The 24,695-nt window shown below is 57.1% G+C and overlaps 13 protein-coding genes across 13 annotated transcripts; 7 read left to right on the top strand and 6 right to left on the bottom strand.

Annotated features, from left to right (window-relative positions):
- Positions 1–355: 355 nt before the first annotated feature.
- BDY17DRAFT_325066 (uncharacterized protein) lies at positions 356–5,009 on the bottom strand (the record flags this gene model as incomplete). The annotated part of the gene is made up of 2 exons (XM_033737295.1): positions 356–4,912; positions 4,971–5,009. 2 exons carry the CDS (start codon positions 5,007–5,009, stop codon positions 356–358), a joined length of 4,596 nt encoding a protein of 1,531 aa, XP_033589383.1.
- Positions 5,010–5,466: 457 nt separating this feature from the next.
- On the top strand, positions 5,467–5,932 carry BDY17DRAFT_299208 (uncharacterized protein). Its single transcript, XM_033733864.1, has one exon. It carries the CDS (start codon positions 5,534–5,536, stop codon positions 5,780–5,782), a length of 249 nt encoding a protein of 82 aa, XP_033589382.1. The 5' UTR covers positions 5,467–5,533; the 3' UTR covers positions 5,783–5,932.
- Positions 5,933–6,012: 80 nt separating this feature from the next.
- On the bottom strand, positions 6,013–6,512 carry BDY17DRAFT_325065 (uncharacterized protein; the record flags this gene model as incomplete). The annotated part of the gene is made up of 3 exons (XM_033737294.1): positions 6,013–6,063; positions 6,124–6,335; positions 6,404–6,512. 3 exons carry the CDS (start codon positions 6,510–6,512, stop codon positions 6,013–6,015), a joined length of 372 nt encoding a protein of 123 aa, XP_033589381.1.
- Positions 6,513–7,001: 489 nt separating this feature from the next.
- BDY17DRAFT_166858 (uncharacterized protein) lies at positions 7,002–9,261 on the top strand. The gene has a single exon (XM_033729774.1). It carries the CDS (start codon positions 7,092–7,094, stop codon positions 8,928–8,930), a length of 1,839 nt encoding a protein of 612 aa, XP_033589380.1. The 5' UTR covers positions 7,002–7,091; the 3' UTR covers positions 8,931–9,261.
- Position 9,262: 1 nt separating this feature from the next.
- Positions 9,263–10,267, top strand: BDY17DRAFT_166859 (uncharacterized protein). The gene has a single exon (XM_033729775.1). The coding sequence runs from the start codon at positions 9,463–9,465 to the stop codon at positions 10,219–10,221; it is 759 nt and encodes a 252-aa protein (XP_033589379.1). The 5' UTR covers positions 9,263–9,462; the 3' UTR covers positions 10,222–10,267.
- A 233-nt stretch (positions 10,268–10,500) lies between these two features.
- Positions 10,501–11,520, top strand: BDY17DRAFT_325062 (uncharacterized protein; the record flags this gene model as incomplete). The annotated part of the gene is made up of 3 exons (XM_033737293.1): positions 10,501–10,659; positions 10,730–10,882; positions 10,939–11,520. 3 exons carry the CDS (start codon positions 10,501–10,503, stop codon positions 11,518–11,520), a joined length of 894 nt encoding a protein of 297 aa, XP_033589378.1.
- A 97-nt stretch (positions 11,521–11,617) lies between these two features.
- Positions 11,618–13,342, bottom strand: BDY17DRAFT_252276 (beta ketoadipate:succinyl-CoA transferase, TR2; the record flags this gene model as incomplete). Its single annotated transcript, XM_033731244.1, has 3 exons — positions 11,618–11,752; positions 11,803–11,956; positions 12,018–13,342. The coding sequence occupies 3 exons, from the start codon at positions 13,340–13,342 to the stop codon at positions 11,618–11,620; spliced, it is 1,614 nt and encodes a 537-aa protein (XP_033589377.1).
- A 538-nt stretch (positions 13,343–13,880) lies between these two features.
- Positions 13,881–15,066, top strand: BDY17DRAFT_166668 (CAP domain-containing protein). Its single transcript, XM_033729772.1, has 2 exons — positions 13,881–14,692; positions 14,749–15,066. The coding sequence occupies exons 1-2, from the start codon at positions 14,209–14,211 to the stop codon at positions 14,874–14,876; spliced, it is 612 nt and encodes a 203-aa protein (XP_033589376.1). The 5' UTR covers positions 13,881–14,208; the 3' UTR covers positions 14,877–15,066.
- On the top strand, positions 15,031–16,725 carry BDY17DRAFT_166777 (uncharacterized protein). The gene is made up of 2 exons (XM_033729773.1): positions 15,031–15,738; positions 15,794–16,725. The coding sequence occupies exons 1-2, from the start codon at positions 15,257–15,259 to the stop codon at positions 16,491–16,493; spliced, it is 1,182 nt and encodes a 393-aa protein (XP_033589375.1). The 5' UTR covers positions 15,031–15,256; the 3' UTR covers positions 16,494–16,725.
- On the bottom strand, positions 16,505–17,507 carry BDY17DRAFT_267451 (tyrosine protein phosphatase 5). Its single transcript, XM_033731908.1, has 2 exons — positions 17,236–17,507; positions 16,505–17,180 (listed from the first exon to the last, which is right to left on the bottom strand). Exons 1-2 carry the CDS (start codon positions 17,408–17,410, stop codon positions 16,537–16,539), a joined length of 819 nt encoding a protein of 272 aa, XP_033589374.1. The 5' UTR covers positions 17,411–17,507; the 3' UTR covers positions 16,505–16,536.
- Position 17,508: 1 nt separating this feature from the next.
- On the top strand, positions 17,509–20,227 carry BDY17DRAFT_299194 (uncharacterized protein). The gene is made up of 6 exons (XM_033733863.1): positions 17,509–17,670; positions 17,733–18,142; positions 18,202–18,416; positions 18,489–18,813; positions 18,870–19,392; positions 19,454–20,227. The coding sequence occupies exons 1-6, from the start codon at positions 17,623–17,625 to the stop codon at positions 20,018–20,020; spliced, it is 2,088 nt and encodes a 695-aa protein (XP_033589373.1). The 5' UTR covers positions 17,509–17,622; the 3' UTR covers positions 20,021–20,227.
- Positions 20,228–20,242: 15 nt separating this feature from the next.
- On the bottom strand, positions 20,243–22,708 carry BDY17DRAFT_299191 (phenylacetyl-CoA ligase). The gene is made up of 4 exons (XM_033733862.1): positions 21,350–22,708; positions 20,990–21,300; positions 20,900–20,934; positions 20,243–20,840 (listed from the first exon to the last, which is right to left on the bottom strand). The coding sequence occupies exons 1-4, from the start codon at positions 22,469–22,471 to the stop codon at positions 20,527–20,529; spliced, it is 1,782 nt and encodes a 593-aa protein (XP_033589372.1). The 5' UTR covers positions 22,472–22,708; the 3' UTR covers positions 20,243–20,526.
- A 202-nt stretch (positions 22,709–22,910) lies between these two features.
- BDY17DRAFT_299190 (glycoside hydrolase family 17 protein) lies at positions 22,911–24,206 on the bottom strand. Its single transcript, XM_033733861.1, has 2 exons — positions 23,318–24,206; positions 22,911–23,258 (listed from the first exon to the last, which is right to left on the bottom strand). The coding sequence occupies exons 1-2, from the start codon at positions 23,973–23,975 to the stop codon at positions 23,059–23,061; spliced, it is 858 nt and encodes a 285-aa protein (XP_033589371.1). The 5' UTR covers positions 23,976–24,206; the 3' UTR covers positions 22,911–23,058.
- Positions 24,207–24,695: the final 489 nt, after the last annotated feature.

Below are 24,695 nucleotides of genomic sequence, written 5' to 3'. Positions count from 1 at the left end.
ATCCTCTTTGTCCTGCCATTGTCAAGAAGTTGAAAGAAGAAGGGGAAAAAGAACAAAGAAACACCACTTCACTCGGTCAAGTTCACAACCCACCACACCAACCACCAACAACCAACAAGAGACAAACACAAACCCTTTCAGCACATGATAAAAGAACAAGATACGATTCGTCTTTCTTCCAAATAAATAACCACCACCGCCCGCCACATGTATGTCTCGACGGCGAGAAAAGCCATATACAACTGGGGTATCGCCCAATCCACCAGCACAAGAAGCGCAAGCAAAGAACAAAGAGAAAAAAGGAAAAATATTACGCATTACCGCCCACTCTCGAATGTTTCCCTGTGATGCAAACTCAATCATTCAACCCAAACACCCGCCTCAAGCCCCCAAACTTCTTCTTCTTCCCCGTCTTCGCCGAAACAATGTACGCCGCCGACTTCTCGCGCTCCCCGGGCTCCGAGCCCTCCTCACCAGCCTGAATCTGCACTCTTCGGCCGCCGCCAGCAGCACCGCCCGCACCGCCCGCCAGCGCACTCGAAGCAGGTAATTGCTGACTCTGACTTCTAGGCGCCAGGTCCGGACGGAGGGTATGTGCTAACTTTACGGCGTCGGAGGAGAAGCCTTCGCTCGTGGTCGGGCGGTCGGGGGTCCCTGTTACGCTTGGGGAAGTGGGGCGTTGCCAGGAGTCGAGTTCTTGGTTGGAGAGTTTGGGTAGAGCGGAGGAGGGCGTTGCGGGGGCTGCGTTTCGGTTGGACATGTACGAGCTGCCGCGGGCGAGGGCGGACGGAGGGGGAGGTGGGACGGCGGCGACGGGCGTTGCGTCGGCGAGGTAGGAGCTGTTGCGGCTGATGACGCGCTGGCTGGAGTTTTTGCGGAGTTTGGCCATGGGGGGTCGGCCGGTTGGACTGGTGGGTGTTGGACTCGTAGGACGTTCGATGATCCTGTTGCTGTTCGCCTGTTGCTGCAGTTGCTGTTGAGGGGAAACGGGAGTCGCAGGTGGACTGGCGGATCCGGTGAGCTGCTGGATAGACGAGGAGCTGTTGCGGTTCCGACGAAGGATGCTGCCCATGAAACCCCTGCGCTTCTTCTCCGGCATGGCGAACGTGATGTCGCTGGGTTTCGATGCCGTAGACTGAGGTGTGTCTTCCACGCCACCAGCTGGCTTGACTCTCAAACTACCCTTCTGCAGCAAAGCTCCCTCATGAGGGCCTTGGTTGGATGGCGCAGCAGGGCTCTCAGCCATTCCAAGATTTCGTCTCGCCAACGCCATCACTTTGTCCACTTCTGCAGGGTCCTGAGTTAGTCCTCCCTTCTTTCCACCCTTTCGTCTCGGCGCATCATCCTCCTCTTCCAAATCAGTGGAATCGCCGTCTTCCCTGTCTTTGCGTCGAGGAATGCCACGAACAGGAGTTAGATCCGCTTTTCTCACACTCGAAGGAGCAGGCCCGCCATCTTCATCGTCCGAATCAGCAAATCGACTTTTGAAGAACGATCGCTTAGGCGCGTCATCGTCCTCATCATCCGAGTCCGCAAAGCGGGATTTGTATCGGGGAGCAGAGGGCGCGGGCGTTTGCCTAGACTGTGTTTTCCTCGCTGCAGCAGGAGGAGCGGCCGTAGACCGCAACGTGCTTTTAATCACGGGCTCTTGAGATTGCACCGAGGAAATGGAGTTCTTCCGTCGTGAGAAAGGATTCGGCGACATGGAGCGGAGCCGGCTGAACCTGCTATTACCGGAGCTCGGGGGAGGCGATGAGGGTCGTTGCTCGATTGGACTCTGCGGTCGTGGCGATTCATAGGCAGCAGCATCTCGCATGCTTCCGCGCATGGTATACCGCGCTTCATTCCCTCGGGCTTTGCGTCGCTTCTTGAAGCTGCTCTCCGAGTCAGAGTCGTCTGCCGCTGCCAACTCTTTCTGCAATCTCGTGCTGAATTGTGCTGTCTGCGCTCTGGTCTGTTTTTGCTGCGGTTGAGCATTCTTCGTGCGTGAAGTCGGATATGCAGAGCTCTGCGCCTGTGTCCGTGGCGCCGAAGTCGCAGGTGCACCCATCGATGCTGGACGCAAGCTCTTCTTCTGCAATGCGGAGTGCGAGTCGTCACGAGCTGGCGCTTCACGCAAGGAAGACGTCAATCGACCGCCCTCCCTCATCGACTTTCGCATATGTCCTGAGCTGGCTGAAGAGTCCGCTCTGGAAGGACCGGTCTGCGCACGCATCGACTTTCGCATCGTTGGCACCGGTTGCACGCTGGTGGCAATGTTCCCATTGACACCCCTTGCGGCTTTTGGCTTTGCCGTCCGAGCAGGCTGCATGTCATCATCTTCATCCGATGAGTGGTTCGCACGCTCGAGCTCTGCTCGTTTCTCCTTGGTAAGCTGAGACCAATACGCGGTAGCCTGATCCCAACTCGGAGTCGAAGGGCTATCGTTTACGTTATTGGTAGGCGCCGTGGTTCGCGTTGGGCTTATTGGAGGATCCCTGGGTCGTGAAGGAGACAACGGGACAACTGGACTCTCCACAATCGCATCCAAGCTGGCAAAGCCACCCGGTCCATCATCTTCAAAGTCGGAGGGATCTTCAAACGCATCGCTGAATTCGGCATCGTCCGTGTCTTCGTCAATAGCACTGAGTCTCCGGTCGGACGTCGTCATTGGAATGGACATCGAGTCCTGTGCCGCTCCATCAAAAATCTCTGGTGTTGCTTTCGGCACCGATGGCTCAGCGACAATCGTTGCAGGCTCATCCGCATCCCCAGCCCAACCTCCCGGCACAGAAATCCCTTCCATGGAATTCCGCTTCGAAACTTCTTGTGTCGGAGGGCTTAAGAATGACCCCCTGTTATCCTCGTCCAACTTGGGGGTTGGAGGAAACAAAGCAATGGCAGGGGGTTCTTGCGCCGGCACATTGTCCTGCTCCACGGTAGTCGGAGCAAAGTCTCGAACCGTCGGTGCTGTGGAGTCGCTAGCCGGTGCGGTCGCCGATGCAATGGGGATGACGGCTGGGGCTTCCTCTGGGATGGACACAGGAACATTCGCCTCGCTCGCATCATCGCTCTCATAGCCGGCACTCTCTTTAGAAGTCACCTCCGGAGGCACCGGATCACGACTATTCCTCAAGATACCAGCAATGGCGTGATCACTACTCGTCCCTTGGCTAGAAGGAATCATCTCCGTGACCTTTTCCGCAGGGTCTGGCTGCACACGGTCCCTTCTGACGCTGCCGAAAGAAGGCAGCACCTGTCTCGACGGCATCTCGACATCATCATCGGCCCCCATTTGCGGGGAGCGATTCAAGATGGGAGAGGGCAGTAAGACTGGAGCCGCTCCCCCGAGTGAGTGCTCATCGAAACTGACACGCACAGACTTCTTCTTCTTCGCACCATCTTGCGCGCCCATAGAGGGACTCTCGCTCGTCTCGCTCCCAGGGCTAGTAACCCGGTGGAGGCCAAGGGGAGAGAATGCGGCGATTGGAGAGGCGGTCCGGATCGACGACGCCGGGCTGTGCTTCATCGCCGACTTGCCAGGTGAAATGTCTCTGGGAGGGGGAACATGGATCTGAGGCAAGAGAACCGGCGAAGGTGAGAAGCGGGCTGAGCGTTGAGGACTTTGAGAGACGTTTCGTCCTCTCAAAGCAGCATCATAGCCGACACGTGGAACGTCGAGACTCGACGATCGTCCGTGGTCTTCGGGTCGAGCGGTGTACGTCTTGGCCGGGAGGATGGTCTGCTGCTGGGTGTTGGTAGCTGGTTGTTTCGCGGGTGGCGCTGCTGCCTCGGCCTCCTCTTCTCCTCTAGTGTCTTCTCGAACAACGGATGGTTGCTTGTGCAGGGTTGTAACGGTCGGAGAAGTCGGCCTTTCAGCTGTTTGCGCATATCGGGCCGGGTTCTTTGGTGGAGGCTTCATTGAGCCAGCTAGAGCAGATGAAGGTCGTTGTCTCTGCGATGTAACTGCGGCAGATGCTCGCGTGGGGCTAACAGAAGAAGCGCGAGCAGCTCTCACGGCAGGAGGGAGGCTAGATGCCTGCGACTTCGGCACGAATCTCCGCGAGTTCGGGTCGTATACTGTTTCCACCGTGGGTCTTGTTGGAGATGGTGGTGGCTGGGCATCCGCGGCGGACTTGTATACAAAGGATCGGGTGTTGGGATCGTACACGCGAGATGGCGCGTTGTAAGATGTGCCGGGCTGGACGCCGTAGACTCTGCCCGAATCGTTGTTCGCGTTTGAAAGATGGCTTCCGGCCGCGGACGATGTTCGACTGGCTGGAGCGGGCTGTCTGAGGGTGGAGGGCATGGAAGAAGTCTGCGCATCGGGGCTGGTTGGGCGCTCGCTTCTAGTAGCCTGGTTTGCGGATTCCGCGGTCTTTGGCAGGGGTACGGCCTTTGACGCACCACCCGAATCTGCCTCTGCGCGTCTTGCAGCGAGATTCTTGGCGAAATCGGCATGTGCTCTTTCCAGCTCGTCCCCTTCCATGACATTTGACAACCTCTTGGCTTGCAACGAGGTACTGGGTGGGGGCTGGTCCGCACTGGAACTTCGTTTCCCCTTTGCCGGCGGAGGCGAGGTGAAACGGGTGGTCGTCGAGCCGAGACTCGATGCAGGACGCATGGGCGAGGCGGGGGATGGGGCGCGAAAGGTACGCTCGGTCATGGAGCTGTTGCTATCGGTTCTGCGCACGCCGGGCCGTCCGTTCAGACTCCCCACCACACTCATGCTGCCTTGTGATGAGTTGGAGTTACGTCTGATCATGCGCTTCGTCTGTATGCTTCCGACGGGTTCCGGGGTGGAGGTGTGAGAGCGAAGGGCAGCCGCGGCGGCGGCGGAGGAGAGGGTGCCATTGGCGGTGGGTTGATTGAGCCGACCAAAGGCAGAGGTGGCGGCGGTGGTGGCAGCAGCAGCGGTGCCAGGATCGATGCGCTGGAAGGAGACAATTAGCGTGGTGATGGAGGGGGATGGATGAAGAGGTGGTAGGTACCGGGTTAGCGGGAGAAGGGCGGCGACGGCGCGAGAACATGTTGGGCTCAAAGAGGTGCGGGTGGATTATCGAGGGTGTGGATACCAGCTCCGGGGGTACATAGGCATGTTGTGGTAGTGCTAGGGAGATGGGGGCATTGTTGTGTTGCTCTCCAAACACGCCTATGGATGCTTCGATGGGATGGGGGTGGGCGGTTCGCAAGACTCGAGGAGATGGTAAAAGAGTGAACACGAGCGTGCAGCTGCCGGCCGTCAATTGGAGGGGATCGAGATGAGGTGGGGATGAGAGGAGATGGAGTTGGGCGGGAGTAGTGAGAGAGAGAGAGGGTGGTTGTGGTGAGGAAGTTTTGGCGGTGATGATGGTCATCGATGCGCTTGGCCCGCGCCCCAATAATTTCCGGAGATCGAGCTCACCACCGCCACTCCACCGTGCTGCAGTGTGGCGCAGGTCTGACATCACATCGTCGCACTCGACTTCAAGTCATCCTTTGTCCTTCCGTGGGTATTCCGATTGGATCGAGTCGCCTTGTCTTACATCCCGAGTGATCATTCTCACGTCTGGGCATGTTCCGCCTTGCCCGTGAAGGAGCCTCTTCGACCGTGATCGACGCTCCAAACCGAAGCGAAGCTCCGCCGCCCGCACAGTCCCTCGGCGGAGCCTCTCGAGTCGGCCCGGATGTCCGCAATACCTGGCCTACAGCCATCGATACTTGCTCACATTTCAGTTATGGCCTCAGGCATCACAGGCGCAGCGAAAATGTATGTAAAGGCCGCTCACATTGGTACCGGCGTCAAGAGCAAGGTCACGTTTAGGAACTCGACACTTGCTCAAGAGAGACTGTCGAGAGATATCCTTGCGCTCGTGGACTCGATGGAAACATAGAGAGTGCGGATAGTACAATAGATGACGCGCACTGTACATTAGAATGTCATTCGAAGAAAGTATTGCGACATCGTCGACACTCTTCCCCCAACATCTCCCCTTCCGGGCGCGTTTCTTAGAGATCGACAGATCCCAGGGTATGTCCAACACAATGCGACCCTTACTTCCCTCCCAGCCAGCTGGAGATGCCGCTCTTGGCCTTGCTCGCGCCCTGTATCGATCACGCACATCAGTATGCATATATCTCTCCACAAATGCAAAAGACACTCACCTCCGTCACGCTCTTGTCAAACTGGTCCACGGCGGCATTGAGATTGGTGCCGGCCTTGGAAGCAACCTTGTCGGCCTCGGCCTTGGCGTCGTTGGCCGCATTCCTCGCTTTGGCGCTGATGTCCGATGCGGCCGCTTCGGCGTCCTTCTTCGCCTCTTTGCCGCGACCTGGGAGTTCATCCTTGACCTTGTGCGAAAGCTTGTTGGCATCGGCTGTGGGGGGAGAAGACGGTGCTGTTAGCTGGTGTGACACGGACGATAAGATATGCACTGCCACTCACCCTCTGCCTTCTTCTGCGCAGTCTTGGGGTCACCGCCAGCTTGGTACAAGTAGTAGCCGACGCCGCCCGCAACGGCCAGACCGCCGACTTGCCACGCTCGTGCAGACATGTTGTTGATTGGGTGGGATGGATGGAGGTAGGGCGATGGTTTAGGAGGTGTAGATGATGGAATTGATTGATGGTGGTAGATGGAGGGATGAAGTCAGAGGGGCGAGAGCAGAGGGAGCTTGGGCTGCATAGCAACGCCAATCACATGTCGGCCAGCTTGCACGCCAAGGTGATGTCATCCGCCGTCCACTTGCTCTTTCCCCAGATTCGGCGTCGCCCGAGGGTGTTTGGGGGTCTGTGCGTGAGTCAAAAGCTGGCCGGCGGTAGGCTGCATTGGTCCACGTTACGTGCATGATGTCTGCATACCGCATGGCTCAATCAGGCCACAACTCTCTGTCTGTCAGACACCTCGATCCCCTCCCTTCCCAACCACACTCCACGAAGAGCATGAATGCATGATGAGTCGGTCGGAAGTCTCTTTCGGAGACAACCATGCCGCCAGCCATCACCGCATCAGCCTGCCCTCCATCTTCCGACACCGTACTGGCCCCGACGGCAGTTTCATGGTGACTCCAATCAAGCTGGTGGATAGGTAACGGATCCCGCCACAGCCCATGATCATCATCATCAGCAGCCCGACATGTCGACTCCCTCTTCCGTCCTCAATTCCCTCCGCAACGTCCCCACCGCCCAAACCATTCTCAACGAGCACCACATCTCCCTCCTCGACCAAGAGCGGCCAGCACAGAATGGGGATGCTGAACGCAATTACAGTGATGAGCCGCCGACCCCAGCCACCCCTAGCACCCCCGGGCCGCTCACTCGAAGACTCACCAAGCAGTCGATGAAACGGCAATGGAGCGAGAGAAAGTACGCCAAATACCAGCCGGACAAGTACCACATCCACGAAGACCCGCTACCGCCCGATGAAGACCCCGCGAATGCCCCACAAGCCGGGGAGGAGGCGTCGCGCATCCAGACCAGCATGCTCGAGCGCAGCCGTGCCAAAGCTAAGAGCTACCTCAAGCGAAGGGGCACCATGGGGCAACGGAAGAACGAAAACGACAGCGTCGTCGACATCCTCTACGAAAATCAACGCGGCATGTTCCTCTTTGGCATCCCCAAATACAGCAGCTCCTCCCTCCTCCCCTCCGATCCTAAGCCCTGGCAGAACGCGCAGTTCCGCACTTCTCCCGTCGACATTCGCAATGCTCAAGTGCCGGATCCGAGCTGGGAGTGGGCGTGGAAGAGCTGGTTCGTCGATATGAGCCGTGATGTCGACGAGGAGGGGTGGGAGTACAGTTTCATGTTCAAAGGAGGATATGCGTGGCATGGCAATCACCCCTGGTTCCACTCCTTTGTCCGCAGACGCCGTTGGTTGCGAATGCGGAGAAGGCGAGACGTGCATCACCATACGAAGGAGAAAGCGCACGAACTGACGGCCGAGTACTTTACTATCCACCCCAAGACGGTGCGACCAGCCAGCGAGGACTACAGTCGCATGGGCACGAGCGAGATGGCAAGGATGAAAGAGAGACGCAGGCGGCAGGATGAAGTGGAGGTCGATCAGATGGACATCACCAACATTGCATCTCTCATCTACGTCATGAAACGTGCATCTGTCGACAGGGAGAAGCTGGTTGCCGTGCGCAAATTCACCGATGGAGCTGGGCCAGAGCTGTACTATCTGTCCGAGCGCATGCCCGAGATCATGAATCTCCTCGTCTTTCAATCCTCTCGTCGACAATTGCTGGCAGACTTACTACACCGCTTCGATGCCGCACACGAACGTCGTCAGAGTCTGGCAGATCACAAACACGATGATGAGGAGGCGCAAAAGCAGCATGGAGAAGCCTCTCAACAGGCCGAGAACCTGATCAATGCGGTGAAGGCGGCGGACGAACAGGTAAAGAGATTGGAATACTGGTCTGATATCAAAAGCATGGTGCATGGCGGAGAAATACTCCACGGCACATCAGACGGCGACTGGGACCGCGCGAGATGGCAAGGACTACGTGATGCATCTGGCAAAGGGAGCAGTTTCGCAAGCAAACAAGCCGCGAGCGAGGGCGCGCCTAAACTACACGCCCACCCCGAACACCCTCCCACCGAGGACGACGAAAGCGCCTTCACAGCACCCAGCACGCAGAGCGAAGGGGGTCAAGTCGTGGCCATCAAACACCCCGGCAAAGACAGCGATACAGGCCATGAGACAGAAGGCTACGTCACAGCCGCCGAGTCTGTCTCGGAGATGCCAGGAAAGAGCCCACGGAGCAACAAAGGCAAAGCCCGCCTGTCAAATATAGACGGCGTGCTGGAAAGTCTCGAAGACGACGCAGCCGAACCCCCCTCCACTCCTCCCCGCCGCACGAGCCGGCCCTTCCGCTCCCCAGCAAAACAAAACGTGCGCATCGTCGACCCCGTGCCGGAAGGCCTGGACGAACGAGACGGTAACGGAGGCGGAGGCGATGGCAGCTGACTAGCCGACTCGCCGAAGCGACCTGCCAGTCCTGCTGCGAGGGGATGGTTTAGTTGGAGAACTGGCGGCAGCAGCACGGCGAAGCAGAAGCGCGCCAAGTCCATGGATAGTGTGCGGAGTACGCGGACGACGGAGAGTGCGAAAGCCTTGAAGGTGCCAAAGAGTTGGGTTGAGCAGGCTTTTTCTTGAAGTGGCATTTGGGTGTCTGACGTTAGCGAGCGAGGCATCGTGATGGTTGATTGATTGTGGGAGATTGACATGCGTGTATACCATGTTAGTTGCGAAGCATTTTATTTTTCACACATTACTGCCATACCCCGTTCTCCTGCTTGCTTGTTTTTCATTCAAAGACGCCAGCCGGGGAGACGGCGAGCGGCGCCGCGGATTCGGAGCCGAGGCCGAGACGGATATGCCAGCAACTACGTAGGTGTGTCCACACACCGTGCGAGATCGCCCACCGGGCACCATAAAAGACAAAGGCCATGCGCGCAGCAAGCTCCATCTCTCCCTTGCAGCCACACTTCCTCCCACCATGAGCCAACCCGCCCTCCAAGGCGCCGCTGCCCTAGCGGTCTGGGGCAGCGTGTCGAGCAACGAAGTCGACGAAGCAGCCCTGAACGACTGGTGGACGAACGAGCACCTGCCCGAACGCATGTCGATCCCGGGCTTCTTGCGCGCAAGACGATACATGGCGCGCGACGAAGCGGCGTCCGCGTCCGGGACGACAATAACGCGATACCTAACGCTTTACGAAACGGAGGATGTGCACACGCTTACGTCGCGGGAGTATATGGCTGCTGTGAGCAATCCTACCCCCGGGACGAGGCTTTACCTCCCTCGGTTGCCTTCGATGGATCGCGCGGCGTGTAGAGTTGCGTATTCCGAGCGGCGGGCGGAGTTCGCGCACGCAGCGTGGAAGACCACGGGCGCGCTGATGGGGATGATGGAGTTCATCGTCCCCGAGTCCAACACCGTCGCCGACGCAGTCGAAGCGATCAAACCCGCCTTCACGCAATGGGCGCAAAACGAGCGGAGTTTGATGTCGTGCAGCCTGCTCGTGGAGGACGCGGAGGCCTCTGCCCCGGGGAATGGAAGCCAGGCGCACTTGAATGGGAATCTGGGCTCGGCGGCACAACGAGAGGGAGGCAGTCGGTGTATGTTGTTGCTGGAGTTTGCCAAGACGTTGCAGCCTTTGGTGCAGGATATGGGGGTTTTTCTGGATCAGTCGCCGTTCTTCGATGGGCCGAAGGTGATGCGCTTTTACCAGTTTGTTGCGGGGATTGGGGCGTGAGTTGATGATTGTGATGAGGCATGCAATGGATCGTTGTTCATTACGGCCCTGTTCCTTGATTTCCGATGTGTCTGTCTACTTGGTGATTTCTCCTATGGCGAAATGCAAGTGCATCGCAATGCCTCTCGTGTCGTAAAGCGCAAAGCAGACATGAGGTCATGTCCGGCTTCGGAAGCGACATCCACATCCACCTCGGACAAACAATCAAACCACACCTCATCGCCACACTCTCCCTTCCTTCCCCTCCACATAACCAATTCAATGCATACCTGATCGACCATGTCTAAACTCTCCGAACCCCTCAAGGCACTCATCAACGCCGCCCACGCGAAACCAAACACCCTCCCCGCCCCAAGGAACATCCGCTCCGTGTACGAAAAGATAGCAAGCAATGCCGCCGCGAAGAAAGTCGGCATGCCAGCCTGGCTAACGGCGTCGGTGAGTTGCCTCCACCTCACACAAGAGGGGTTCGGGATGTCGAGACTAATTGATGATGGATGCGTGCAAGGCCGCCGCGACCTTCACGATGAACTCCCCCGAATCCCTGCTCGAACTCTACCGCCTCGCCTCCTCGCCCACGTTCAAAAAATCCGACACGCACGGCGTGTACACCGCGGAATTCATGCGGGAAATCGGGCTCAAGTGCATAGGTCTCAATGGCGTATGCCTCCCCCTCTGACATTCCTAGCATCCACCCAAGCTGAACGAAACATCCAGGTCCCCCGCACAATCAACTGCCTAGGCGCCTTCTTCGCCGGCCTCCCGCAAGAAATCCAGTCCGAACTGCTCAAACGCCCCGCGCGCCGCTCGCTCAACAGCGCCAATATAAACGACGTAGTCGCGCGCGGGAAGTGGATGTGGAACGACATCTACGCGCCCTTTAGCGACAAACTGACGGCCAAACTCGCTCAATCGCACCCTGATATGCCGGTGTTTATTATTGAGGGGGAGTACGGGGCTTTATTCTCCAACCCGCCATCTTCGGAAATCGATACCGCTCTCCGCCCGAATCTAGGCCGCGTGCTGACGTCCGTGTTCGCGATTGCGGTGTTGAGAGCGCAGACTGGTGTCGGGCCGCAGGTGGTTAGTCATGTATTTGGACTCCGGAAGGCTTTTGATCACGGAAGTGCGGAGGCGGAGGGCGAGGTGCCTGTCGAGGGGGGGAAGTGGTTGGCGAGCGATGAGGGGAGCGTGTGGTTGTTGGAGCAGGTGGATGAGATTATTGCTGCGCTGGGGGGTGGGGAGGGATCTTCTTTTGCGCCGGGGCATGCTGCGCGGAAGGAGAAGGCGAGGTTGTAGAGGGAAATACTAGAGCGTGGAAATGCACGCTGTGCTTTTGCTAGGATACAGGTCTATACAGGTTTTCGTGCTGCGGTGATATCATGCTGCCTCAAGCCTACTCCATCTGCCCCAACTCGGAAGCGACCTCAAACTTCGCCCCAGTATTCTTCTTGACATCATCCACAGTAACATTCGGCGCCAGCTCCGTCAAAGTCAGGAAGCCTTTTTCGCGATTCACTTGGAAGACACACTATGCACACGTCAGTAACGATTTAGGGAGTCCAACGAGACGAAACGCACCATATCTGTAATAATCGTCGATACAACGCGCGCACCAGTCAACGGCAGCGTGCAATTTTGCACAATCTTCGGGCGCCCATTTTTGTCGACGTGGTCGGTCAAGACGACGATTTTGGTGTTGTCGGGATTGCTCACGAGGTCCATTGCGCCGCCCCTGGATCATCCGTGTCAGTAAGCACGCTCAGATGAATCCAATGATGAATAATGTCACTCACATCCCCTTGAACACCTTCCCGGGAATCATGTAATTCGCCAAATCCCCATTCGCACCCACCTGCAGCGCCCCCAGCATGGAAACATCAATGTGGCCTCCGCGAATCATGCCAAAAGACTCGGAGGAGTCGAAGGTCGAAGCGCCCTTGACGAGCGTGACAGTCTCCTTGCCGGCATTGATGATGTCCGCGTCGATTTGGTCTTCGGTGGGGTACGGGCCCATGCCCATGATGCCGTTCTCCGATTGGATCCACACGTTGGAGTTTGGGGGGAGGAAGTCTGCTGCTAGAGTGGGCATGCCGATGCCGAGGTTGACATAGGAGCCTGGCTTGAGTTCGTGAGCGGCGCGCTTTGCGATGCGGTTTCGTCGTTGCAGGGCGGGATTGTCTTTTGCTTCGGCCTCCGGGTCGGCGTTGGGGTCTTTGAGTTTCTTGATTTCGATGACTTTCTCCTCCGTCGCTTGGACGATGCGGTCGATGAAGACGCCGGGAAGGTCAATGTCGTCTGCCTCCAGCTCGCCCACAGGGACGACGTGCTCTGCCTCGACGATGGAGATTTTGGCGGCCTTGGCCATGAGCGGGGCAAAGGACTTGGTGGTGTAGCGGAACTTGCAGTTGCCCGATTCATCCACCTTCCAGGCGCGTAGAATGGCGACATCACCCGTAATGGCGTGCTCCATATTGTACACCCGGCCGTTGAAGATGCGCGTCTCCCTCGCATTGCCCGGGACAGTGACTTCGCCCTGCTCGTTGAATTTCTGCGGAATGCCGCCCGACTGGATCAGCGTGGAGACGCCGGTGGGAGTGTAGAAGGCGGGGATGCCGGCGCCTCCACACCGCAACTTCTCCGCCAGGGTGCCCTGGGGCGTGAGTTCAATGGAGATCTTGCCGGTGAGGTACTTCTTCTCGAGCTCCTTGTTGGCGCCGAGGAAGGAGCAGATGGCCTTTGTCATTTGGCCTGATTTCACTAAAGGGCTGAGACCGCCTCCAACGGCCGTGCCGGCATTGTTGGAGACGCAGGTGAGGTTGTTTAGACTCTCGCTCCCTCGCCGCTCGAGGGCTTTGATGAGGGTTTCAGCCGTGCCGCACAGGCCGAAGCCGGCGGACAGCACGGTCGAGCCGGACTTGATGTCGGCGACGGCATCGTCGACGGACGAGAAGAATTTCGAGTGGCTCTTGCCCGTCACCTCCTTTTGCAGACGGGTGGTGCGGTGGAAGTGTCGTCGTCGAGTCGATGATGACAAGCACACCTGCTTCGCTACATGAACGTGCGGGCTGCGAGACGACTTTGCCAGCGGCCGGACGGTCAGGGTGCAGATGAAGTCCATCCTGGCGGGCTGTAGGTGACCTGATGCCTGGTAGGTGAAGGCGAGCAATGGACCGTTATAATAGTTCCAGGTCGTGTCGAATGCCGTCCCCGGGCCGTTGCAGCGCTTCCCACCAACGACATCGGCAGTCGGCGTCGGGTAAATGATTTGCCGGGCAGTTCGGGAAAGGGCCACGGCAATCTTTCCGCAGTCCACCCGCCGAATGGCCATGCAATAATGACAGCGCTTTTTCTGCTGTTTCTTAAGATCGATTGCTTAGCAAGCTTGATGTGTGGTTGGGATGGTCTTGGGCCGGAGTCATGCATGCAATGTAGATGTGGGAATGTGCCTTGCCCAAGAATGTGTCACCAGCTAGGCTACCTGGTTATTCCACCACGGACCACATAGCCTCGATGCCATCTGCATAACCTCCGACGATACAACATCACCCGAGAGGCATCGATAAACTGACGAACGGCTGCTTTTTCGTCCTCACCCGCCCGCCTCGCAATCAGCGATCCGTACCTGATCTGCAGCACTATGCGGCTCTGCGGCTACAACAAGGAGCTTGTTTGGCGGGGCCGTTGCTACGTCACCGCCAATCACACCCTGCTGTGACGTCTTTCTGACTGAATAACCTCGTGTTTCTGATGAAAGGTATGTGCCACCACGCGGATGGCATATGTCCGTGAGCCGAGCTGCTGCAATAACTTGCCACCGGACCCCCCGTGGAGTGCAACACCGGTGGCAAGGCTGCGCTCCTTCTATTTAACTCTTTGACTTTCATCCACCACCCCCTCCTGCCTTCTCTTTCTCCCTCGCAGCCTCGCCAATCCCTCCTCCCACCCCACCAACATTGCTTTTGCCACGCCACCACCCTGCCCACCATGACGACCTTGCTCAAAAAGGTCATCCTGGGCGAGACCTCCCTACAAAAGAGCGCCTCCCCCAACCCCTCCTCCGACCGAAGCCCATCCACACGCAGCCCAGCGGGAAGAGATTCCTCCGAAGACCCCAAAGACAAGACCATCCCCCCAGAGCCCGTCCAGCTCGCCACTGAAGGCGACTTCTCCCTCAACGAGGCCGAAGCACCCCTGCAAGCACACAACCTCGCGCGCGCCAACAAGCGCTGCAAAGCGCTCAAATGGGACACCAAGCTGGCCAAGGATGCCGCCGCTTATGCCGAGCTGCTCGCGCGCACCGGCATCCTTGAGCACTCGGGCATCGAGACGGCGGGGGAGAATCTGTACCACGACAAGGGCGAGGCGACATTAGAGCAGGCGGTGGACGCGTGGCTGAGGCAGGAGACGCTCTACGACGGCAAGGCCATTGGCGCGAGCGAGTCGGGGCTGCGGGAATGGGGGGATTTCAGTACGTTGGCATCTTGCGACCTCGTCGCTATGTACTCCAGCTAACTCTGCTTCTAGCACAATGCATGTGGAAGGATACGGTGTCCGTGGGCATGGGTCGGTATCGCGATGAAAAGTCGGGCCAGACCTATGTGGTGGCGAGATATACCCCTCCCGGCAACGTCAATGGCGAGATGCCGTTTTGAGTCTTTTGTGATTCTCCGCAAGCACAATGGAGATGGGAAGGAGGGGGAGTAGTCAACGCATGGCAGCGGTGTTTCTTCAAGCTTCACGCGGCGAAGCTCTACCACGGGGCGCATGATTTTGAGCGTATCGAACTCAGCCACAAATGACCAGGCATGATTGTGCAAGCGCGCCTGCTCAGAAACTGTTCTAATATCCTTCTTCAATCCCTCATACCGTCGATCAAGTAAAGCATCCAAGGCTGTGTAGCGGGGTGGGCTCAGCCACATCTCCCACGTATTTCACCCAAACTTTGTCACTCTCGACATCTCTGAAACTCCCCACGCGAATATGAAGACGTCAGCAGCCTACAGCGATAATCAAGAAGCTCTCCGGCTTCCACATGGACCTCCTCTCCCACAAAGACCGCACGCCAATTCCAACCATCTCCATACTACTCGACGATGAGCGACGGAGCCCTTTCCGCCCCGGCGAGCCCGTCCGAGGCACCATCACACTCCACACCCCAACCCCCCGCACGATACAGCACGCAGAAGCCCTCTTCTTCGGCCGGACAGTAACGCACTGCACGCGCATCGGCGAAGCAGGGAACTGGGTGGGCCTGCTCGGGCGCCGGAATTTCAGCACGAACCAAACGATCCACTACCACGATGATGCGAGTCTGCTGCGCTTCACGCAGAACTTGGCCGACGCCGTTACGCTGGAGCCTGATAGGCCTTATTCCTGGCACTTTGACTTTGTGTTTGGGGATTCGGCCAAGTTGGTTGGGGCGAGTCCGTGGCGGGGGCCGACGACGGGGACGGGGGTGTATGCGCAGGGACTGCATCCGCTGCCTCCGTCTTGTGATCGCACTTTCAATGATCAGTACGTGCTGCTGTGTTGAAGTTACCGCCTTAGAACACGTGCTGACTGTTTCAAGCCACTATGCCAGGGTGGAATACTTCATCCAAGCAGTCTTCTACTTCACCGACACCAACGCCGCTCTAACCGCACAGCTGCCCTTAGACTTTGCGGGAAACGCCCCCTGGCCTGATCCCAATAGTCGAGTCGAAATCACAAGGCCTCCAGAAATCTTCTCCAGCCCGCGCTTGCTCAACGACCAGAAGTCTTCTCTCCGACACAGTTTGAAGATTGGAGGGGTAGATGCCCCATCGGTTCGCGTAACGCTCAAGACGACAGTCAACACCCAGGTCATCGCGGGCTCTCTGCTTCCCCTCGACGTATGCGTTGAATTGACCGACTTCTCCACGTCCGCCATCTCCATTCCGGACGTGGAGCTGCGCATCAAATCGTGCAAATTACATCAAGTCACCTTCTTTCGTGCTCGAGAAGTGCGCGCCCGCTCTGATCCGCCGGAATACCAGGAGATCGGGGAAGACAAAGTGTCGTTGAGGAGCATACCGGAGCAAATCGCATCAAAGGGCGATGTGAAACCCCACTCAACTGTATATTCAGCTATCTTTCAAGCCGAGATCCCCGCCAGGCTGGCACCTAGTTTCCGCACATTCAACATCAACCACAACTACCAATTATCAGGGGAAGTGGTGGCGACAATCTGCGGCAAGAAATTCGAGCAGGAGTTTGGGATCGAGAATATCATTATGCATCCGCGGACATGAGAAATCTATAATGTCGCTCGTCTATAATGTTGTAAAGCCAACTCTAAGCATCAACCAAGTTCCTCTTCATCTGCTCCACCTGCGCCTGACTCAACCCGCACTGCTTCACAATATACTGCTCCGCGCCCCCGAAATCATCGCGCAACATCCCCAGCGCAGCAAGCATGTTTTCCTTCTTCGCGCTCACCATTCGCCACACGCCCTCCTCGTTGTCAGAGATTGCAGGGTTTTTGAGAAGGCGTTCCACAAAGAAAGGCTTCAACTCCGCCAGCCCTTGATCAGTGAGCGCGTACTCGTCCGCCGTGGTCTCGGCATCGACACCCGCCAGCTGAAGGAGAAGCGCAATACACACGCCCGTCCGATCCTTGCCCGCAGTACAATTAATCAGACACGGCGCCGGCTTCTGCCCCGCCAAATGAGCGAAAATCTTCCCAAACGACCCCTTCCCATCCTTTAGAATATCATGATAAGCCCGCACCCACCCCTCCGTCCCGGTGGAAGTGTAGTCCTTGTACCGCACAGCAACTTGCTCAGGCCCGTAGTCCTTGTCGGCAAACACGGGTGTCCAGCGGCGTTCGATCCCGGAAGCACGGTAGGCGTCGTCGGTCGCGACTTCGAGCCCGCTCCACTCTGGGCCGTCACGTTGGATTTCAGGCGTGGAGCGGAGGTCGAAGATGACTTTGATACCTGCGGATCTGAATTAGAATATGATGCATTTGCGAATTGGGGGTAGGTTAGGTACCCAGCTCCTCGCTCATCTTCTTCCGCCCACTATCAGTCGGTTTACTGGGATCCGCGGACCGGAAGACGAGGCCGCTTCTGATCTCTTTCCCATCTGAGGTGCGGGTGCCGCCAATGTCGCGGAAATTGGAGATGCCTTCGATTTCGATGAATGGGGGTGAGGGGAGTGTTGTCATTTTTGCGGTTGTGTGGTGGGATTTGAATGGGGGGTTTAAATTGGCGGGAGGTGAGGTTGAATGGTGAGTGGAAGGTTTGGGTGTCGTTGAAAGTTGGCCTCGGCTGACGACTGCCATTGTTCGATGGCTGGCGGCGTGGTTGCATTGAATGGTGGTCCCAACTCTGACAACTTGACGCATTCGGCCTTTCGTAAGGTGAATGCCGAGCAGGCATGGAAAGACTGGCCGCCTCGGCCTGCCAGACATGCCGCTCGCAGAAGGTACGGACACCGCAGCTTGCTGAAGCCATTGAACTTGTTCTTACGGGATCATCATGTTCCAGCTCAAGTGTTCTCGCTCTCTCGGCAAGTGCCATCGATGTGTTCGATTGGGGAGAGATTGCGTCTACCTGCTACCGCCAGATCGCAAGGAGATAGGCCTCCGACGAGCGATCAAATCGAGGGCTCAAAAACGTGCGCTCGCCAGTGTCACATCTGTCGATGACACCCTTCCTCCACAATCGGGCGCCGAGCGAACAGCATCCTCGGACAATGATGTTTCGTACGAGATCAACGAACGCGACGTCGCCGTCTCAATACCCGACCTGTCTACCCAACAAGCCTTGATCGACATCTATTTCTCCCGTACCTTCAACGCATCAGTAACCTTCCACCAGCCTACCGTCCTACGACAGTGGAGAGCTTCGCAGCTTCCCCAGATCCACCTGCTTTCAATGTGCGCCATGGCAGCAAGGTAACACGCGATGTACGACTCTCCCACCCATGGCCCCTCTAACCACTTGTCTGCGCTAGTTTATTGGCCCCAGGCTGTGTTATCCAAGGCCGCGAGCAGCTACTCGGTCGGCTAGAAGACGCACAAAAGCATGCACGGCAGTGGGCGCTTTGGGTCGGCAATCAAGTCTTGCAGCTGGTGCAACAGCCAAACCTCGTTGTCGTCCAAGCGTGCATCGTAGTCGCAACCTATTGGATCTCGCAAGGCGATGCAAATCGCCACTCTCTCTTCTCAGGTAAGTTCATCTCTTGCACATCCGCTTCAATCCCAGTGGTCCACCCAGGGCTGAGATGTTGGCGGTGTGTAGCCATTGCAACGCGCACGACACGCAACATGTTGCTGGCCATGGTCAGAGGAGACATGCGGTCCAACACGTCGGCCACGTATGCTGAAACAATGCGTCGCTGCTTCTGGGCAGCGTGGACTATGAATTGCGTTGTTGCGGACCATTACATAGTCGGCACGGCGATTGACCCGGTAGCCCTGAGTACCCCCCTCCCCATCTCAGAAGGCAGTTTCCGCAGTGAAACTCCGCAAAATCAGGGAACGTTAGCGAGCCCCCATCGTGTGAATAGCCATGACAGTGCGCCTCTGTCGATCGCAGCCGAAACCATCAAGTTAGTTGCAATATGGTGAGATAAGAAAGCCCACCACCAATCGAACTGGCGGATATCTGACCACGTTCCAGGTCCAGAGTGCAGGACTTTGTGCAAACAAAAGGGGCAAGCCCTGCGCAGAAAATAGTCTCCGATCTCCTCTCACTCGACCAAGAGCTGAACGCCTGGACCTCCAGCCTTCCGTCGGCATTCGACTACAACAAAAGGAACCTCTTCGAGTACCTCGTGGTCAAAGGGCAGTTTGGCTACGTGAGCGCGCACGCCCTCTTGCATCAATGCCATCTGGTACTCCACGCATCCATCGTCCCGCGCTTCGGCGGCCGAATACCGCGCGATGCGTTTTCCATCGATGTGGTGCGCAGCAGTGCGAGGAGTGTGTTTGAGAGTGCAAAGCAGCTGTCCATTATTGCGAACGACCTTGCAGCCTTGGAATGGGAGCCTGCCTCGCTATCGCCCTTCTTCGGCTGGGCCATGTATGCTTCGGCGGCTATCCATCTCCTGACTCCCGCCCAGCCGGACGCGCTTTCGGCGGCTACTTCTAGTTTGAGGGTCCTCAAGGGCATGAAGCCGTACTGGCAGCACTTGAACGTATTGGTGAGTGCGCTGTCTGCGATCACTTTCATCCACTATGCTGATAACGCCGTCTGGCAACAAGTGGGACCGCATCCAACAACTCCTCCCTCCTTCTGCAGATGCAGGCGCACGTTCAGAATTGCTGTCCATGTTCCAGGGCCCGTCGGCGGCCCCGTCTGCGCGCGGGTCAATGCGACAAGACCCTTCTGTGCCATCTGACAGCTTCGACCAGAACCTGCTCGAATCGGGGCCGGAATCTTTGGTCCCATACGCCATCGGCCGACGGGCAGTAAGCCCTGCTGCAATCAAAGCCACGCAGCCGAGCGTACTCACTCCGCAGATCACACCAACGTCAGAGCCGGTCGTGCATCCTACCGACGCCGTTCATCCGCACGCGGAAACACTTCAGAAGACCCAAGATACGCAATCGTGGACATCCCAGGCACATCCATCTGCACTCACTCTCCAGGGCGAGCAAGACACAATCGCTTGCAATGACCTGTCAATTACGGCAGCCAGCATGCCCTTCATGGACGAAGAATTGCTCTGGGAAACGGGACTCGGTGGCTTCTCGTTCGACGGCTGGCTTAATCCGTCGCTGGACTGGACCGATCTTGAGCTGTGGAGCGAGACGAGTAAAGGCTATTAGAAGCTTATAGTAGAATGTCTTACCTAACATTATAGAGAGCCATCCTAATTAGCTTCGATTGGATCTTGGAAGACTGGCGCTACTCCGACTTACCGTTCTCTAGAACGATGTAAAAGCTAGGCAAGGTAGTATGGGCTGGCTCCGGTAGATTGGGCAGCCCATGAGCGAGAATGTGTGTTCTATGCGTAGAGCTTAGGCAATTGACGGTGCTGAATCTTTCTCACCGGCTAGTCATGTTACATGATCAAGCATAGAGCCGAAAACAGAAAAAGGGAGTAGAGATCGACGTAAGGCCAACCTTTGTCAGCCTGACGAAGCAATGGATCCCCACCACAGCCTTGCAGCCTCACGATGCAGGTCGCCATTGTTCATGTATATCCTCAACAAAGTCAATACGTTCGACATTCGATCCATGTACCTCGCCATATATCTAGCAAATCAAACGAACATCCGAAAAGCTCCACGCACCAGCCCCCCCACTTCCACCACGAGTACATCCGCCGCCCTCACAACTTCGGCCCCTTCTTCTTCAGCTTCGCCTTCTCCTGATCCCGCAACAACCTTCTCAAAATCTTTCCGCTCGCACTCTTAGGCACGACATCGATGAACTCCACCCCGCCCCGCAACTTCTTGTAATCCGTCTTGTGGTCCGCGACGTGCTTTTGGATCGCCTTGCTGATTTCGTCGTCGGACTTGTCTTTGACGCTGGCGTCTTTGACGACGAAGGCTTTGGGCACTTCGCCTTCGCGCTCGCTGGGGATGCCGATGACGACGCAGTCGTTGACGGCCGGGTGGGCGAGGAGATGGGATTCGAGTTCGGCTGTGAAGAGTGTTAGTTTTGTCATACCCTATAATGAAGGTTGCATGGGCTTGTCATACCTGGAGCGACCTGGTTGCCTTTGACTTTGATCAATCTGTTGAATGAGGTGTTAGTATCACCGCAGCGCAATCTCACGTGATGAGACTTACTCCTTGATTCTGTCCGTGATGGTGACGTGATCATGTCCCTCCTTGCTCCTATTAATCATCGCCTCGTCTCCCGTCTTGCAATACCGTCCGTCAGCAAACTCCACGAAAGTCTCGTCAGTCGCCTTCTTGTTGTCCAAGTATCCCAGCACCACCGACGGCGATTTGGCGCAAAGCTCTCCGACCTGCCCATACTCCGTCACCTCTTTTCCTTCTGGAGTGACGATGCGCACGGTGTAGCCCGGTAGAATGGAGCCCGAAGTACCAAACCAGATGTCATGCGGCTGGGTGGAGCAGACTACGGTGGCCGTTTCCTGCGATGTATTAGCAATTGCGTGACAATGAGGGAGACGGCGAACGTACTGTCATGCCATATCCTTGGAGAAGAGACCATTTGGGGAACTGTTTGCCAAGCGCATCGGCCGTTTCAGGACCCAGAGGTGCAGCGCCGGTGAAACAGGCCCTCACGGAAGAAACATCGTATTGGTCGACTGTCTTTTTCTCCTTCACCAAGTGGATAATCATGGGCGGCACGAGGTACAGCATAGCGATCTTGTAGTCCTGCACGACGCGCAGGAGCTCCTTGAACTCGTATTTTGGAAGGACGATGACGCCGTCTCCGCGATACGGGCCGACGTGGGAGATGACGACCAAGCCGTAGATATGCGACATGGGGAGGAGGCCGAGGCAGGTTTCCGTGTAGGATTGCAGGTTGTTGGCGCGCATAATCTTCTCCCGCGTCGGGGTCTCGTGGGTGGTGATTTGGATCGTGTTGGCAATGACGTTCCGATGCGAGATCATCACGCCCTTGGGCAGGCCAGAAGTACCGCTGCTGTAGCAGAGGAAGGCGGTGCGGCGGGCACCCTCGCCCCTCTCCCAGCGTGCGTCGGAGGGCTCTTGCTCGGGAAGCTTGGAGCCGGCTTTGATCAGGTCGTCCACAGTCCTGAGGCCAGGGTTCTTGAATCCTTGGGTAAACTTGTCCGCCATGGGGAGAAGGAAGATCTTATCATCAGGGATCTTGGCTTTGGTGATGCCCTTCTTGCAAGTGTCGAGCAGCGGCAAGCAAGTGAAGATGGCCTTGCAGCCGGAATGCTGCATCTGGTATTCCAGCTCGCTCGGGCCGTAGGCAGCGCTGACGGCGCTAACAATGCCACCGAGCCTGTGCACCGCCCAACACAGCGTCAGGTAGTCGATGGTGTTGAGACTGAAGCAGCCCACCACCTTGTCCCATTCCGAGCCCTTGTGCGGGTCGAAGCCAAGCTCTTTGGACAGCCCGCGCGCCAGGTGGTTCACGCGCTCTTTCACTTCAAAGGCGCTGTACGTCTTGCCTGTTGCGCCGCAGGTGAAGGGCGGCTCGGAGTAGCCGATGGGATGGCGGCTGTAGTTCTCATCGAGCATGAATCGCTCGAGCGAGATGGAGTCGGGGATTTCGGGGAGTTCTGGACTCCATGATGGAGGTTTGAACCCTTGGAAGTCTGGATTCATGGTGGATGGACTGGTTGGTGTTGATTGGGAAGGGGAGCGAAATCGAGGGAGGGATGGGTTCGCGAGGAGGTAGCTCTCGACGAACAAGATCAGACGGAGGAGGAGAAGGAGGTAAGAGCGAACGTAGAGAGGTGGGTGAGTTGGTGGAAGAAAGGATAGAGGTCCAACCTGTCAGTACAATGCGGCGACATCGAGCTACATCTAGACCGTCGCTCGCTCGCCCTTTGCCGCGGAAGATCGGTGACCGCATCGACCACGCTCGCGCAGCCGAGGAACTTGGAGCTTGGGCGCCAAGGCCCAGCCCCCAAGCCTCGCCCCGCAACTCACGTGCCACAAGCTGGAGAAGGCGGGAGTGAGCATCGGCTTCTCCGTTCCGCTTCACCGGCTCGCCATGTCTCAGCCTTTCATTCGCCGACGGAGAGAGAGTACATGTAGAGAGTGTGCTTCATAAAGATCATTGATGTGCAGTAATTATGTCTATCAAACACATTACTATCGAGCATGTTCCGTCAATCTTTTTGCCATGCTTTGCCCATTCCAGTCTATCAGTGTGATATGCTTTTCATGTTCCCATTATACCGTAACATCTAACAGCTCTTCAAATCGTAGATGGCATTGCCAGCAGAGTTGAAGATGCCGAAAGACGGGTTCGACGAGTAGTCCTGGTAGACGTACCAGAAGATGTCGATCTCCGAAGTGGCCTTGCAGAAGACCTCACGCCAGTACTTGCGGGCATTGCCGATGGAGGGGACGGCAGCACCGAAGTTGGAGCCAGACACTGGCCATCCTGCACATCGTTCGTTAGTATCGTTGACTGACATGGACCAGCAGATTTGCACGACTCACCAGTCTCAGTCACCCACACCGGCTTCCCTTGAGCAACATTCTTGGTGTTGTTGACCGAAGTCCAGAACACCGACGGCGCATCACCAATGGAGGAGTACTGAAAGTAGGGGTACCCGTCCATGCCGAGGAAGTCAACAGCAGTGATGACGGCCGAGTTGGTGGAGTTCACCCACGCAGTCCACGTATCAACGTGACCGACGGGCTGCGTAACGCCGTATTGTCGGACCATTCCACGCACGTCGTAGACCTGGCCTGCAAGCGTGGAGGCAGTGGTGTCGCCGCGGTAGAGGTCCTCGCTGCCGACAGAGATGGCGTAGATCCAGCTGTGGCCGTGTGCCTGGATTGCAGATTGCAATGCCGCTTTTTCGGCGGTGTAGTGGGCCTCATCTTCCGTCCAGACACCGACGAGGATTTGGGTGCCGGTGCTGATGGCCGCGGGAACGGCGAGTGCAAGCTGGTTGCAGTCGCTGGACGCGTACAAGCGGACAGTCTTGATTTTCTGAGGGAGCGCCTGGAGCTTTTGGAAGGCGGTGGTGTATTGAGCAGTGGTCAAGCATGAGCCATCGGGGTTATTGGCGGCCACGTTGAAGCCGGAGGTGAAGGCTTGTGCCAAGGAGAATGAAGCCGCAAAAGCGGCGAGGGTGTTGGTGAAACGCATGTTTGCGAGAAGTCGCTCGAGTCAAGGGATTCGAGAAAGAGCTGGCCGCGTTGTAAGGCGGGTATGACGAGAAAAGGACGCAGATGCAATGACCGCAACAAGCCAAACAAGACAAATGTAGAGGTGAATGAACAGTATGCAGAGAGAATGAAGTGGAGAGGAAAACTCGACGGATGTGGTGGATGCAATAAATGCAAGTGATAAAATGGGATCGGCCGCACGGCTCTGGTGGCGCCGACTAGTTCCACATGCACAGGCGCCATTCGTCGAATTTATGGAAATGTCCTTCCCGAATCGGACGCATCCACGCGTAGCAGGGTAGGCGCGTCTTGTTGGGGCCCCGGGCAAGGTTTGACTTGACATGCAGGAGCTGCAAGCTTTTGTACAAGGTTGGCAAGTTGTAAAGCAAAACAGTCTGCTGTTTCAAGCAGCTCCCCTGAGTCCTGCCGAGCTCTGGTCGATGCCAGGATGAAGAAAGCGAGCAGTTGGCGGTCGGTTCGGTCGGCAGCATAGAACTGGCAAAACACGCGGCTCCTCGGGTATCGGAGCGTTGGGTGGACACGGTCTTATTTTAGGACGACGCTTGACGAGCCTAAAGGCGCGCGTGGACTTGCCGAGCAGGACTGGTGTTTCGGACCGCAATACATACACTTCTCATCTCTCCGTGCTACACCGAAATCAGCCCTCACGTACTCTTCCATCACCACCGTGTGTACATGT

This window comes from Neohortaea acidophila (assembly GCF_010093505.1).
Source record: "Neohortaea acidophila strain CBS 113389 unplaced genomic scaffold BDY17scaffold_6, whole genome shotgun sequence".
In the NCBI taxonomy this organism is placed as follows: domain Eukaryota; kingdom Fungi; phylum Ascomycota; class Dothideomycetes; order Mycosphaerellales; family Teratosphaeriaceae; genus Neohortaea; species Neohortaea acidophila.
The sequence above is the reverse complement of the archived record's forward strand: the minus strand, read 5'-3'. Positions and strand labels throughout refer to the sequence as shown.